This window comes from Orbicella faveolata, unplaced genomic scaffold (assembly GCF_042242905.1).
Source record: "Orbicella faveolata isolate gen_17 unplaced genomic scaffold, um_ofav_v1 contig_13, whole genome shotgun sequence".
In the NCBI taxonomy this organism is placed as follows: domain Eukaryota; kingdom Metazoa; phylum Cnidaria; class Anthozoa; order Scleractinia; family Merulinidae; genus Orbicella; species Orbicella faveolata.
In genome coordinates this window covers 16,474,878-16,490,516 of record NW_028301540.1, presented here as the reverse complement: position 1 = coordinate 16,490,516, position 15,639 = coordinate 16,474,878, and the positions used below count along the sequence as shown (strand labels likewise).

The window sequence follows — 15,639 nt, the reverse complement described above, 5'->3', positions numbered from 1 at the left end:
TCAGAGTCAAAACACAATCAAGTAAAAATGTGCAGTGAAGCTATATGCTTAAACATTCAATGAGCGACTTTTTTTCCAGCTTTGTTCTTTCTCGAAATTTTGTGTTTTGTCGCTCTCGCGTGGTGAAAAGGGTCATTGATTAAGAGATCTATAGAAAAAACAGTTGAACCGTCCTTTCAGGGTACCAATAGCGTGAGATATTTGCACTTGTTTTGTGCATTGTTTGTACTCTGCAGAGTGGAACTGGACAACAATTTAAGTATTTTTCTCCATATGACTGGATTTATGGAGGATGTACACAGCAGGCGTGAGTGCTTAATAAATGGTCTTGCGGTTGAACCAACCACTAACGCCTGCAGCTACTTTCTATCTGTCAATGAATCAACCTAAGTTGTTTAGCTGATGGATGGTCAAGACAGTTTAGTGACATTAATAAGACACAATGATTTAACACGAATGAAGATAGTAACATAGCAATGAACCAAAATCGCAATCTTATTGGCTACGCAAGCACAACTGTCAAACATCTTTGCCAAAAACGTTCCGTATATTAACAGGTGCTAAAAGCCATTACTTGCTCCTGATTTGTGTCGTCTTCTAACTCCAGAAGTTTATGAATAATTGAAATACTAACAAGCGGTTGTAAATTGGAGAGACAACAGAATAACTATCCTTGAAAAGGAAATTGTGAATTTTAGAGGCTAATTAAGGCACGACGACATGATGACACTGATATTTTTCTACTATATCAGTTTTTAATTTTTATTTTCTTTTGAATGTTGATATCTGATAAATGTTGATATCTGATAAAACCTATTTTGAATCACTGTTCTATCAATTATTAAGTTACGCCTTCGATATTTTCCTCCTAATTTAATAGCTGTCCTCTAAAGTAGTTTTTGTTCAAAAACTTTATCGCACAGAATGATAAAAATTAATTATTAATTAGAGTGAAGCAGTGCCTTTAAAGTGTATAATACACATATTTTTTATTTGCTTGACGGTATATATATGAGAACGTGATATAGTTTCTAGAACCAAACAAATAGAAACGAAAAAAAAAATAAGTGAAATATACTAGCAATTAGGCGATCATGCGTAATTCCAATTTTGGCTCAAAATTGTAAATATTTACGAAAGATATGTATTTTTGGCATCACACCCTGTGAGCCAACCGGAAGTGAAATTTCACGTTTCCAGATAGCTAAGACGCGCTGAAAAGAACAATGATATCCAATTTTTTTCGATTTCCATATCATGATGTCATGTAGATTCCATCAAGCAAATAAGAAAATATCTGTCATATACACTTTATTGGGGTTGACAGTAATTTCCAGCTCTTTCCATCACCTATACTTTGTCGGAATCAATACTACCGCGCTTTGGCATAGGTTTCTATAATAAGAATCCGCCACCTTAAGTCATATTTTTAGCCTCACTGAACACTCATCTTTTTGAGTTTCTTTACCATTTTCTCCATTGTATTTGTCGGCTTGCCGCCACAATCATGTTTTGGTTTTTCGTAAGGTTTCTCAAATAACTCCCCAAACTGATTTGTTAGACTAAATTCAGTATCACCTCTTAAGACAGCAGGAAATCTACTTTTGCTAAAATAATCAGTAATAAGGTCAATCATGTCATTCCATGATTAATATACCCGTCACTGTGATATTTCAGGGGCGGTGTTTTCTACAGAACTTGGAATGAACAGAACCATGGAAGAAGAAGCATTTAGAATTGCTCTTGATCACGTTAATAACGACACAGTTAACTATCCGGAGATCAAACTACGAGGTTTGATAAGGTTTGCAAATTCGACTGATGACTTTGATAATATAGAACAAGGTGAGAAATCGTCTATTTAGAATTTATCACAAAAATTTAACTCAGGTCCTTTTTGCACTCTGATTAAATGGTGATGTAGAACAGCGAAGCGTGATGGAATCATACTTGCTTCCTCATCTAATTAAAAGCTTAAGAATTGTTGGTATTGTGTGCGTTTTATGTTTAGCTGGCGTGGTTGTGTGTCGCTTTCTTCTGTGACTGACAAAATTACTTCATTGTGATTGGTTGAGTGCAGGCCAATTTATCGTTCATTTTTAATTTGCACTGCAGTGCAAATTAACGCGCCCATATTCGTAATTTTCTCAGTCACATAATAAATGAGTAATCGTATGAAAGCTCTAGCAATTGAGGATTTACACTACTCATGATATTTCAAATTGCACTCACCTAAAGGCTCGTGCAGTTTTGAGAGAATTTTCAAATATCACTTGTAGTGTGAATCCTTAATTGCACTCGCATTCATACGATTACCTATACATATTAGCAGACGTTTTTCTTGATGTTCGTAGTTTAAGGAGGAATAAAACACAAATAGCGGTGATAAACATATTAAACTTACGCATTTTAATAACTTGACGTTTCGTATGCTACGCAACATACATTTTCAAAAGTGGAATAAAGACCGTTACAATTTTTGAAAACTATATATGAAATGTAAATAGGGGGTCTGGAAACGAGATTAAGAAACATCTGTTTCTTAACAGTAAAACAATAAAAGCCTAAGCTTATTAATAAAGTATCAGCTTCTCACTGTTGACGTTTACATTAAGAGTCGGCTTAAGTTCTTGGATGAGCAAAGTTTCTTTAATTTTACAATGATAATCTGTTTTACCAGAAGCTAAAATATCAAAATGATCCCACTTGATGTTGTGACCTGTGGCTTTTATATGGTTGGCAATGGCTGATGTGGGGTCATTCTTAGTGAGAGCCCTGAAATGTTCCGTTTTCCTATCACGAAGCCGTCGTTTTGTTTTGCCCATGTAAAAGTCACTGCAGTCCCAGCAAGCAGCTTTATAAATGACCTTAGATTTCTGTGAACGATTTAGACGGTCCTTGTATTGAAAGAAAGATTTGATTCGGCGAGAGCTTCGAAAAATTATCTTAAGATTGACAAATGAACAGAAATTGTATACACATGATCTCAGACGCTTAGAGATTTAGTCACTTTGCACACCTAAGCAAGGTAAAAAGATGATAATATCTTTCCTCGGAACCGTAGGGACAGGGCTGCTTGGCTTGTTTCTGTTTCTGTTTAGGACGTCGTTAATGTTGTAAGTGATAATACCTTGTGGGTAGCCATTTTGAAGCAGGAGTTAGCGAAGGTCATCAAGGGCAGATTTAAGCAGGAAAGCGGAGGAGCAAATTCGGTAACAGCGATAAGTAAGTGTACGAATGAGATTTATTTTGTACTTGCGTGGAGTGAAGGAATCCCATTTAGTACAAAGGCCAGCAAACGTCTTTTTCCGGTAGATGGATGTGGCAAAAGTGTTGTTTGGGCAGCGTTTGATGAGGATGTCTAGAAATGGAATTTCATTGTCTTGTTCACTATTGCTCACTATTTACAAATGTGCCATTCGATGAAACAATACAGATTTGTCTTGAAAAACTGTATTCTCTACCCGATCCTCCGACATTACCTCGTGATGCTCTGCATAAATTATTAGAATTTGCCACTAAGAAAAGCCATTTTCTCTTCGATGACCAATACTACGACCAAATAGATGGAGTAGCCATGAGTTCACCGTTAGGCCCAGTTTTGGCGAACATTTTCACGTGTCACTTTGAAGAAAGAAGGGTCACGAAAGGTCAAATTCGTCCGTCACTCTGGTATAGGTACGTTGATGACACTTTCACCATGTTTGACAGCAAAGACACTGCTAATGAGTTCCTGCGATATTTAAACAGTCGTCATGAGAGTATCAAATTTACTACTGATTTTGAACAAGACAATGAAATTCCTTTTTTAGACATCCTCATCAAACGCTGCCCAAACAACACTTTTGCCACATCCATCTACCGGAAAAAGACGTTTGCTGGCCTTTATACTAAATGGGATTCCTTCACTCCACGCAAGTACAAAATAAATCTCATTCGTACACTTACTTATCGCTGTTACCGAATTTGCTCCTCCGCTTTCCTGCTTAAATCTGCCCTTGATGACCTTCGCTAACTCCTGCTTCAAAATGGCTACCCACAAGGTATTATCACTTACAACATTAACGACGTCCTAAACAGAAACAGAAACAAGCCAAGCAGCCCTGTCCCTACGGTTCCGAGGAAAGATATTATCATCTTTTTACCTTGCTTAGGTGTGCAAAGTGACTAAATCTCTAAGCGTCTGAGATCATGTGTATACAATTTCTGTTCATTTGTCAATCTTAAGATAATTTTTCGAAGCTCTCGCCGAATCAAATCTTTCTTTCAATACAAGGACCGTCTAAATCGTTCACAGAAATCTAAGGTCATTTATAAAGCTGCTTGCTGGGACTGCAGTGACTTTTACATGGGCAAAACAAAACGACGGCTTCGTGATAGGAAAACGGAACATTTCAGGGCTCTCACTAAGAATGACCCCACATCAGCCATTGCCAACCATATAAAAGCCACAGGTCACTACATCAAGTGGGATCATTTTGATATTCTAGCTTCTGGTAAAACAGATTATCATTGTAAAATTAAAGAAACTTTGCTCATCCAAGAACTTAAGCCGACTCTTAATGTAAACGTCAACAGTGAGAAGCTGATACTTTATTAATAAGCTTAGGCTTTTATTGTTTTACTGTTAAGAAACAGATGTTTCTTAATCTCGTTTCCAGACCCCCTATTTACATTTCATATATAGTTTTCAAAAATTGTAACGGTCTTTATTCCACTTTTGAAAATGTATGTTGCGTAGCATACGAAACGTCAAGTTATTAAAATGCGTAAGTTAAATATGTTTATCACCGCTATTTGTGTTTTATTCCTCCTTAAACTACGATGGCCCAAGAACAAAAGTCTTTTTGGTGTTCGTAGTTTATGAGGTCGCACACAAAATACTTTGAAACAAAGAGCCGTCATCTTTAGCTGTTGGCTATCGAAGTCTCTAATGTCGTTCGCAGACTTCTTGTGGCCAAGTTATTTACGACAACTGTTATTTCTATTTTCATTCACAGTTAGTAGTTTACTGAACAGTAACATCTCGATACTGATTGGTCCAATGGAAACGTCTGCCGTTGTTGTCACCCACCCTCTCTGTAGCAGAGCGGGTGTCCCTCAGATAGCTCCGCTGACCAGTCTGGAAAGGATACCCGTAGGTAATACTGACTCAAACTATTTAGTACGTATGAGTCCTACAGAGATGCTCAAGGCAAAGGTATTAGCAGAAATAATAAAGAATTACAAGTGGGAAACGATGGCAGTGGTCGGATACCAAGATGACCAAGGTAAAGTATGTGATCTACGTTTAATGAAGGGGCAGCTAAAAGGCCAGTGACTGATATTTCACCGTTAGAATGATTTTTGCCTGTCCAATATTTTCTCAGTATTGCTGCAAGTACACTTTTTTAAGGCTTTCTTACATTTTCTTATGATTTAAAAATATACTACCTATGTATTTTAGTAGTATTTTTTCTTTCGTCACCTCAGAACACTGTTTGTATGAAATAAACTTTTTAAACTGATTTAAAACTCAAATTCAAGTTCTTCTCTCGTCTTCTCAGTTGTTAAGATGTATCTTAAGTTCAAAAAGGTGTTAATCATAACTTCACGCAGATTAAATATTCCGAGTGTTTTTTCACGAAATGTTGTGCGAGTTTTCCAGAGCTACAAATAGCCCTGGAGATGGTCGCAGCATTTCTTTTTCCTCCAATCTTTCACCGGTGTAACCACCTAAAGAAAGATTTGCATTATAAACCTCAATGTTTGTTATTAAATTGGAACTAAAAGTCTTCTATGACAACAACAGATTTAAAATTTTATATTTAGCCCTTTTTTGCTGATGGATGTTATGTAACATCCATGAACTTAGCAGGCAGTCGGATGGCGCTCACTCACTCACTCCATTTTAATTAATTTATTCATTAAACCTGGTTAAACAATTTTCTCCTACTTCCCCTGCTAAGTATTGCTTTTGTCCAAGAGTGTTCGCGTACATTTTTGCCCGATAAATTGAGAGCCTGGGTACGAGTTTATCGAACACCTCGAAGATTGAAGGCGGCCATTTTGGTTTCATGTGATTTTCTTTCGTAAATATGTTGTTTTTTGCCTATCGGCTTTTGCTCACACCTAGATGAAAGCTGTTAGAGGTATTTATGACTGTGGTCATGTATCGTTCACAACAACACGGTCGGCAAGGTCAAAGAATTGATACAAGACACCCGGGAAGACAAAGCCAGAAAGTGAGATCGTGATTAGCTTTTTTCCTTGGCAAGAGTATTTGATGGTTTCCGCTCGCTTTCTCTCGTTGTGTAGTCAAAGGTAAGCTTAAATTCTTGTTAGGTTTTGGTTTCATTGTTTCTTTATTGTTTTATTTGTACACACATTGAAACTCTGCCTGTGTTAATATCGCAAGCTCGAAATTTGTAAGCTTGTTTTTAAATACTTAGGAGAAAAAAAAATCGAAATATATTGCCTTATCTTTTAGTTTTGTTGTTGTTCACACTACATTTATTTTGTATTCCATGCAGCTCGACCAGAGTGAAAATTTCCCCACGAATGATGTGCAAGGCAACCTAAATGTACGATTGAGTAAATATACACTCCAATATTTTGGTGATGGATGAACAAAGAGACTGTGTAGATCTATTTTTTTTGCGAGAAAGATATGCTGTCCAATTGTGTCAGAAAGCCGGACGCATGGTGGCTGGTGATGTAGATTTTTTTTTTTTTGCTCCTAGAAATGAGAAATTTAAAGAAATTGACATCAAAACTTGAATTATGGAGAAGAGAATGCTTGATACTTGTCAACATAAGTATGTTCTGTAATCGTTGCAAAAATCTATTACCAGAGACATATCTGCAATCCTTTTGAATATTACTGCATTGCTAGTGACACTAGCACAAACAATTACCAAGATATATAGGAATAAAGTACCGTGATTTTGTTTCCAAGAAAGAAAATTGTTGTTATTTTATTTGCATGGACTACAATATGTAGTACCCTTATTATTATATTACACCAAGCTGCGGGACTTCTTCGTACAGTTGACTCAAGGTGCACTTTTTTCCAGGCTGGAGGTATTATAAAACTTAACAGGGCAGGGATTTCAAATGTTAATTGATTATTTATCCCACAAATAAGATCTAGTGGGCCACATTAGGTTTGTGAAAGGGGTTTCAGGCTAGAAGCTACATGTATATGAAAGGAAAGCCTTTCCTGTTAAAAACATTGTAAAATGGATAGGTCTTTGACCCTGGGCCAGAGCCTCCTTGTATAAAACTTTGCTACTTCCCTTCCTCCTCTCCATGAACATAGTTCTATAGAAAGAAACCTTGTAAATAAATACATTCCCTTGACTTCAGGTTCATGATTGAAACAAAACTGTCTGAAATCATTCTTATAATATTGACGGAAATACTTATTTTTTTCTATAGATTTCCTGTTTACCAACAAGCTACAATCAAATTATTTATGTTTGACTTAGCTTAAAATAAACAAGATTTTGCCAATATCCATGTCGCACTTAAGTGAAATTGGGCAAAATACTCTTGGCAGTCTTGGCATTCTCAAGTTGATGTCCAAAATAAATTTCAAAATCATGTATTGTAATTTTTGCATAATAGTAATCATTGTTATACAGCTGTTTCATAATGTTAACTGATCAAGGACCATAACCAATTTACCTTGACCCAAAATGCACTGCTGACTCATATACATAATTATATTGTCAGTTTTGGACTGACTGGTAAATATGGTGAACTCTCATTTAATGATTTCTCATTGAAACAGACTGTTGTTATTCTTTGACACTACATCATGTACAAGTTAGTATGATAACAATGTTCCAGTTCCAATCAAAAATAATTATTATCCATTTTAAAATTTTTAAACTGTCTGTGTTAACAACCTGTTATTTGATTTTTGTATTTCTTTTCTATTTCGAGCAGTCTGGGTTCAAGCCCTGGCTGGGAACATTTTATTGTGTTCCTGAGCTAGAAACTTAACTCTCACTGTGCCTCTTTCCACTCAGGTGTATAAATAAGTACTGGCAAATTTAATATTGCAGGGTAACCCTGCGATGGACTAGCATCCCATCCGGGGGTAGTAGAAATACTCCTAGTCGCCTCATGCTACAGAAACTGGGATAAGTGCTGACCTGATGGGTGACTTGGCTCATATGCAGACTTTAATTTCACTTCGGAGTTGCTGTTTGCCTCTTTTTCTGAACGAATGCTCGTGCAAAACATTTTACATGAAAATGACTTGATTTTCAAGAGAATGAACGTACAGGTGACATGTATTTTCATATGAATAGTTTTGCACAAAGACTCGTTTTGCCACAGAGGCAAAAGTCAACTATTCATCAATGAGCTGGCTCAGGGAGCCTTTGATTATTCACAAGTATACAACTGAGTTACATCAATAAAAATGAGTTGGCGTGTTTCTCATGAGCCTAACTAAAATTCAATAAACAGTTCGATAAAGGGCTTATTTGGTTGGTTTACCAGTATTATCGCCTCGATCGTATTTATCTAGGGGTCATGCTTTATTGAAAGTCAAAGGCAAACAAATTATCTGCCATTATTACCTATTTTTCTACGTTTTGAGTAAAGGTATGAAGAACGTTCGCCTGGAATGTATACCTGAGAGTTCCTTCTTACTCGAGATATATTAATGAATGTTTGATTATTTAAAGGGACACTGTCACCATTTTTAGCATGAGTTTGGAAATCTCAAAAACATATATCGATCGTTGGAAGCTGAACAATAATGGTTTCATTATGTAGAGCATTACTCATCAAAAAAACCCATTAAGAACTGAGGATGACTAGCGATGGTGAGGATGCAAACAGATTGCGATATGGATTTTTGAAAAATCCTCAGGATGTCAATTTTTCAAAGGTTGAAGTATGGCTCGAAAATCGTTGAAATTTTGCAAAAATGTTGCTGCAGTGTGGACTTTCCTCAAGAAATTGCTTTTAATCATTTAGTTAAAGCTAATGAGGTTCTTATTACAGAAATTTAGGGACCATTTCGCGAATTTACAACAGTTTAAAGCAAATATATCGCGACAGTGTCCCTTTAATATCATATTTTTCGGTATGCTTCCAACAGACTATGCGTCATTGGGCTTCACTCCCATTCCAGACTCGTTTTCGCAACTGTAATGTTAATCTCAATATTTCTGTTAAGGCCAGTTTCATCCTAGTTATTACGTAACCGTAACGTAAAGATACTACACTGAAACGTGATTGTTAACCACAGCGTCCAAAGGACAATCCGAGTTTCGTTTCATTGCAAGCAAGAATGAGTGGAATGTAGTTATCGCCTCTCTTATCCCACCGCCGCCACAGGGCCGAGGGGGACAACTCGCATCAGCGGTACTGGTGCTAGGAAAGTTGAAGGAAACTCGAGCCACCCGACTGTTGGTCGCGTTCTGTCCAACGTGGACCGTCAGCAAGCTGATGCAATATGCAGATAGTGTGAAGGATTTCGACATCAGCAACTGGACATGGATATTTTCGGACTTAGGAAACAAGAAGGTAAAACACGGGGTTTAGTAGGGTTGCGGAGAAAGCGGAGGAGGGAGGTTTAACTTGCAGAGCGTGTCAATGTCCTAAGATTGAGAGGAAGAGTAAGGAATGATATCCTCTTTATACTACCAGTGTGTTTTCGAGGCTAAGTACTTTTCCGTGAGTATTCGTACTCGGTATTAGACTGGAACTAGCTTGCAACTGAGGCTAACGCGGGGAGTGTTTTCAAATGCAAATGATGTTCCGGCCCATGATCCTCAATTCCAAGTTAGTTCCAGTCCAATACCGAGAATAGTAATATGGTCTGTGAGAAAATTAGTTACAGTTCTATTATCGTTTCCAATGAGGTTATAGTTGATTCGGGCTTCGGCCTCACAAAATATCACCTCTTATAGCTCACCACTGAATTTCCTCCGGTTCTTATTGGTTTAAATTGATCACGTGACGCGATAGTGTTCATCGGCGGAGAGATGCTATCAGTCCATAGTACCCGTTTGGAGAATACCCGGATGGATAGTACTCGTCCGTGAAAATTTTTCGGTAAACAGACTACGAATGAATAAATATTTTACTGATCTGTATTCAAAGGGTTTTTTTCTGTTTTATATTTTTCAAATTTTATCATTTTACTTTCACGCCTTTCATCCAAAAAAGCTGAAAATAATTCAACATGATTTTTGAACTGGCGCGCGGAAGAAAATTTAGTGGTGAACAATTAAGACAAGACAATGCAGGTGTACACATGTGTACGGGAACACTTTGAAACCGACAGGCTGCACATTTTGAGGCACTTTGAGAACCCAAAAGAATGTCGTACAGAAAATTTAGTGTTGAACAATTAAGACAAGACAATGCAGGTGTACACAAGTGTACGGGAACACTTTGAAACTGACAGGCCGCACATTTTGAGGCAGTTTGAGAACCCAAAAGAATGTCGCACTGCGTGTTACCATGACAAATTTTCCGTTATCGACTAGGCCTCCTCGTGGTTGCTCTCAGACCTCGTCCACAACACGCCGGAGGAATATGAAAACGGAGCTTTCTTTCTTCAGTTAGGCCTACCGTCCACGAAAGCCTTTCGAAAACGCTCTTCAAACCCGATGAATTTTAAAACGCCGGCTTTGCGTATTAGTGTGGACGGAAAACAGTTTGAAAACGAAGCTTTTCGAAAACGATGACGTCACGATAATCATGATATTCTCCTGTCTGAGTTTTCCTCAAACACAAATGCAAAATGACCTGTGATTCTTACGTTTTCAAATTTCTCCGGCATAGTGCGAACGGAAAACATTTGATGCGTTTTCCCAGTGAAAACATTGTTTTCAAATTCCTTTGGCGTAGTACGGACGGTACACATACTTTGGGAGAAACCAGTACTTAACCAGCACTTAACGCACAAGACAAACACCTTAATTTAGAACTTTCTTTTCATTTATCTTTAATCTTTAATCATTATTTATACACGGTAAAAAAAAAATTCATCAGGTACAATAAATTCCAATAAAATGTCTAAGATCCTAAACCTAAAATTATAATCCTTTATGTATTACCATTGTAATTGTCTTAATTAATTTCCGTATTTTTTACCCTTTAACATTGTCTTCCTGTTACATCCTGATTGGCCTGTTTTATATTTGTCTGTTACTTATAGGGAGACCTCCTCGACGATGCCTCCGGTGATGTCCCGACCTACATGCGGGGACTGCTCGGTATCAAGCCATCCGTTGGTAAGGGAACTCGCTATCAAGCTTTCAAAAAGGCTTGGGAACAGCGCATGCCGGGAAAAGAAATATCGGTAAATCTCACTTATTATTAGACACGTTACGATAAACCGCCAATGATGGTTAAGTTTGGCCTATTGTAAAAGTAGCAAAACTCTCTGCTTTGGATCAAAATAAAACGTCTTTGATGTCTTGTAAGGGTGCACAAACGTGATGCCAAAATGTAATTGACTACATCATACAGAAAATTTCCTTTCAAGAAAGTAGCAAGAACCCCAAATCTTAGAGGCAAAAGTTCTCCATAATAACCCTAACCCTAACCCTAACCCTAAGCCTAACCCCTGAACAAAGGCTCGCATGGTTACAGTTTGCTGTATTACGATGTATTTAACTGTTAAAGAAGGACATAACTCCTGCCGATGATAAAGCTCCCTAGTGTAGAGATTAGTTTGGATTTTGTTTCTTAGCAGTAACCATGGATATTTGCGATGTCGCTTAACGATTATAGAACTTACTGTATGTTTTACATCATTATCAACGTGTAACCTGTAAATTTTTTTGGGAAGCAACATTCTATCCCAGCATAAGTTTAAGCGTAAATATCCTCCCGGAATGACGCTCCCCGACCAGAAAAATTAGCCTAACAAAACATGCTTTGAATGAAGACAAGTACAGAACGTACAATTGGGATTAGACAAAATTACAATTTTGCGGCAATGTTAATCAGCACTTTGTACTGTTAAAGAGCCTTATTTGTGTGACAAATAAACATTCAACAAATTAAGATAATGCAACAAAGAAAATGGTTCTTATATAGTTACGGTGAATGAAAGGTTGCATCAAATACTAAATACTTGCTATGCCTCTGGAACAGAGTTAGGGGAAATATTGTATAATTCCAGATTAAACTTGCATCAGCGAAAATTTTGTTTTGAATGTAGGAAATAATGAACTAGTGATGGGTGATTGGTTATATTGGTACGTATTCTTTTATGGGGAAATCAAAGATGAAACACAAGTTGGTTGTAACTCTGTTTCACGCCTTAAGGCGATCATCGGGCAGGCTTTATTATACGTATTGTTTTATCGCTTTCCATGGCCAGGTATCGGGAGGTCGAGTATATGACTCAGTATTATTGGCTGCTGAAGGAATCAAGATGGCCACGAAAAACGGAACGGTTTTATCCAGCAGTCGCCATTATCGGGGTTTTTGTAGCAGTTCTGAGACACAGCAGGAAAATACCAGTGGAAAAGAACTGGCTAAACACTTGAACGAGGTAACGGGGTTAGGTGTTAAAAATTTCTTCCCCTTTTCAAGCTTTTCTATATACTGATCTTACATCAGCCTGGTATTGGCGTTATGTTTTTGTTTGATCGCAGCTAAAGAATGTTCTCTATGGATGGATTAGCTTGTCTTTAACAACTTTTTAATGCCAAATTGTTTCAAGACATGAAGTCGTAAAAATTGCTAGTTATTCTCCTTGATTAGGCTAGATGCTTAGTTTTGCTCCAAACATTCTAGTTACTTAACACAAAATTGACTTTGCTCGATATTAAAAGTGATTGATTTTCCCAAAATCTCTGTTGGTTCACTATTGCATTTTTTAAAAACGTTTCTCAGTCACCGGGTTAAATTATTCCTTGTGACCTAGGAACTGTGACCTGGCTTTTACAAGCGAACTCCTCATTAGTATAAGGACATGCAACAGAAATATGATCACACTACAATCCCGGTCAAAAGAAGGTGTGGCTTAAAAACGCCGATATTTTTATCACTACATGTTACAAAATATAAACATTTTCTTTCAAGTTAAGTTTTGAGCCCGCCTCCGTCTCCCTGCACAATGTTGCCGTAGATCTGCGCGATTGAAATGCCACCAGTTCAGCTGACAGAGATCAAAATTGAAAGGGGGAGGGGGTGTAGGGGAGGGATCATGTTATGCGTGACTGGAAAACATTCTCTCTCCACTGCCGACAACAATTTTGACCAGGGTTGTAGGTTTCCTGTGGTGGTCCTTTCTAGGAATCTTTGCCTCCTGTCTCTGCTCGTACTTGCGAGCTTTTTCGCCTGAATTAGCTTGATCAAAACTCTTAGGACTGCTGTAGAAAGATAAAACTAAAAGCTTCACAGAGGAAAATTAAACGAAGGGAAGACAATAATAATTTAAGAAGACAGTAATGATTTAAAACGAGCGCTGCTCCCCAGGTCTCCCTGGTTCTATTTTCGATTTATTTTTTCTTTTTGTTTCTTGCTCGAGCGTAATTAAGAATAAGAAGGCAAGTTGTGAGAAAGGAACATCTGGCCAGCTCGAAGAATATTTAATTTGCACAAATTTTTCAAAGGAGAATTATACGTAATATATCGAACACGAGAGACAGTGTTTCATCGTGATATCCAAACACCGAGAGGAGAGTTGAAAATACGACGCGCAACGGAGTATTTTTGACGAAATTCGAGGTGTTTGGATAACCGATGAAACACTGTCTCAAGTTTTTGATATATCTTCTCAATCGAATCAAAAACTAAGGAGTAACCGGAGAGGTAAAATCGTCAAAATCAAGGCTAATTAAGACCCAATTAAGATCTATGCTAATTAAGACCTTATTTACGGTTGTGATTTTCTTTGTTTAAACTTGATGAATTATTAACGAACTTGAGAGAAAACGTACGCAAACCAACGAGAAGTTTGCTTCTTGTATAGGCTAACTTATTTTACTTTCATTGCTGACCTCATTTAACTTAATTTTGTGGTTTCTTTAGGTCAGAGTTGACGGTGTTATGGGTAGAATTCACGCCAACGATCCAGATTATTCAGCTCAATTTGATGTCGTGAATCTGAGACGCAGTGGAGAATACAAGGTAAGCACAGTCTTTTGAAAAATTTTGTATGTTAGCTCAAAGGAGTAAAAGCGTCTGCTGATGTTTTTATTTTTTCGTGTATGGTCGCTGTTTGCATCACTTTAAATTTTCCGAACTGACTTTTCACTACAGAATTTGAGGAGATAATTAGCGATTTGCTGGAGTTTTCATCATTATTTAAAACAACAAAGACATTTTATGGTGAATTGAAATGTTTCCTGTTAGTGACAATGTCCATTGTGCCCACAATTCTAAAACACCGATACCGTCAATTGCTAAGAGCGATTAATTAAATTACTTACTAACAGAATTAGCTATTTTTTTTTTAATGAAATGAGTGGATTCGTGTTATTTCCGCTATCAAGGTATATTACTTGGACATGTGCATTTAAAAATCCTTTTTTAGACGTGCATTCTAATTAGTCAAAGCAAATAGACATCCTTGTGGTATTTTCATATTTGTATATCGAGCTTTACTGCGTTTGCAGGTTGGAGAGTGGAATGAAAAGATAGATATGTTTAAGAACGAAACACCAGTGTGGTCGTCAGGCAGCACAAGAACACCACTTGACATCCCAAATATCCTCAAAGGCAAAACTCTTAACATAGCCACGATTTTGGTAAGAAGTATGAAGACAACTCAATTGCTTTATCTAGACAATTTCTGAGGTAGATTATCTCGTACTGCAAAATAATGTGCCCTTACTGTACGAGCCGGTCACATGATACATAATCAGCCATCCTGAGCTGCAAGTTCCTGGTAGCAGATCTAAAGGTGGACTGGAGGGAAGTGATTCAGCTATTGCTTTATACTACTAACACAAGCATCGTTGAGTAAATTGTCTGTAAATTGTCTTTTTTGTACTGAATATGTCCCACTTCTCACGTCTGCTAATCCGTGGTCAGGCCATGCCTTTCCTTTTGCAAATACCAGAAGTATCGAGGGTCTGCGTACGTGTGAAGTGTGTGGAAAGGCTGGTTTTTTTTTTAATTTTCTTGTTTCCTTTTCTTTCTACTCGTAATTTCTGCGAAAGAAGAGTCCGGCGATTTCCAGGTACACGAGTGGAATCTACTTTGTAGACACATGTACAGAGCGATGCAATTTATTGAACGTTCCCTATCTCCTCACAGGCTCCACCATTCGTTATGTTGAAAAACGACGGTAACTCATCCCCGAATACAACTGAGGAATTTGAAGGCCTTAGCATCGATATTTTGGAGGAGATGAAGAAGAAATTGAAGTTCAATTACAGGATATATCTTGTTCCTGATGGAAAATTTGGAGTGAGAGACAGAAATACTTTACAGTGGAATGGTGTAGTGGAAGAGATAATAAGTCAGGTATTTTTACATTAAAAAAAAAAACAAACAAACCAAACTTCAGACTTCACAGTGTTTCTCCATCTCGATAATCTGTTTTTCGAAGACGATGTAATCTGTTTCATCTCTCACCCCTTCTGGGACCGTAACTGGAGACAGCATAACATCTTTTTTAGTTGTTTTGTCCTCATTGACAGTCTCAGAAGCGATTGCGAAACG

At 37.5% G+C, this 15,639-nt stretch overlaps 1 protein-coding gene across 3 annotated transcripts in view; it reads left to right on the top strand.

The window, feature by feature from the left end:
• LOC110051417 (glutamate receptor 1-like) overlaps nt 1-15,639 on the top strand; it is a 32,447-nt gene that overhangs the window by 8,597 nt on the left and 8,211 nt on the right. For all 3 annotated transcript variants that reach the window (XM_089284865.1, XM_089284864.1, XM_089284866.1), the window contains exons 3-10: nt 1,678-1,845; nt 5,001-5,270; nt 9,251-9,528; nt 11,171-11,314; nt 12,344-12,517; nt 14,002-14,100; nt 14,589-14,720; nt 15,232-15,441. In XM_089284865.1, coding sequence (XP_089140991.1) covers nt 1,678-1,845; nt 5,001-5,270; nt 9,251-9,528; nt 11,171-11,314; nt 12,344-12,517; nt 14,002-14,100; nt 14,589-14,720; nt 15,232-15,441 — 1,475 coding nt within the window. The remainder of the gene's footprint in view (nt 1-1,677; nt 1,846-5,000; nt 5,271-9,250; nt 9,529-11,170; nt 11,315-12,343; nt 12,518-14,001; nt 14,101-14,588; nt 14,721-15,231; nt 15,442-15,639) is intronic.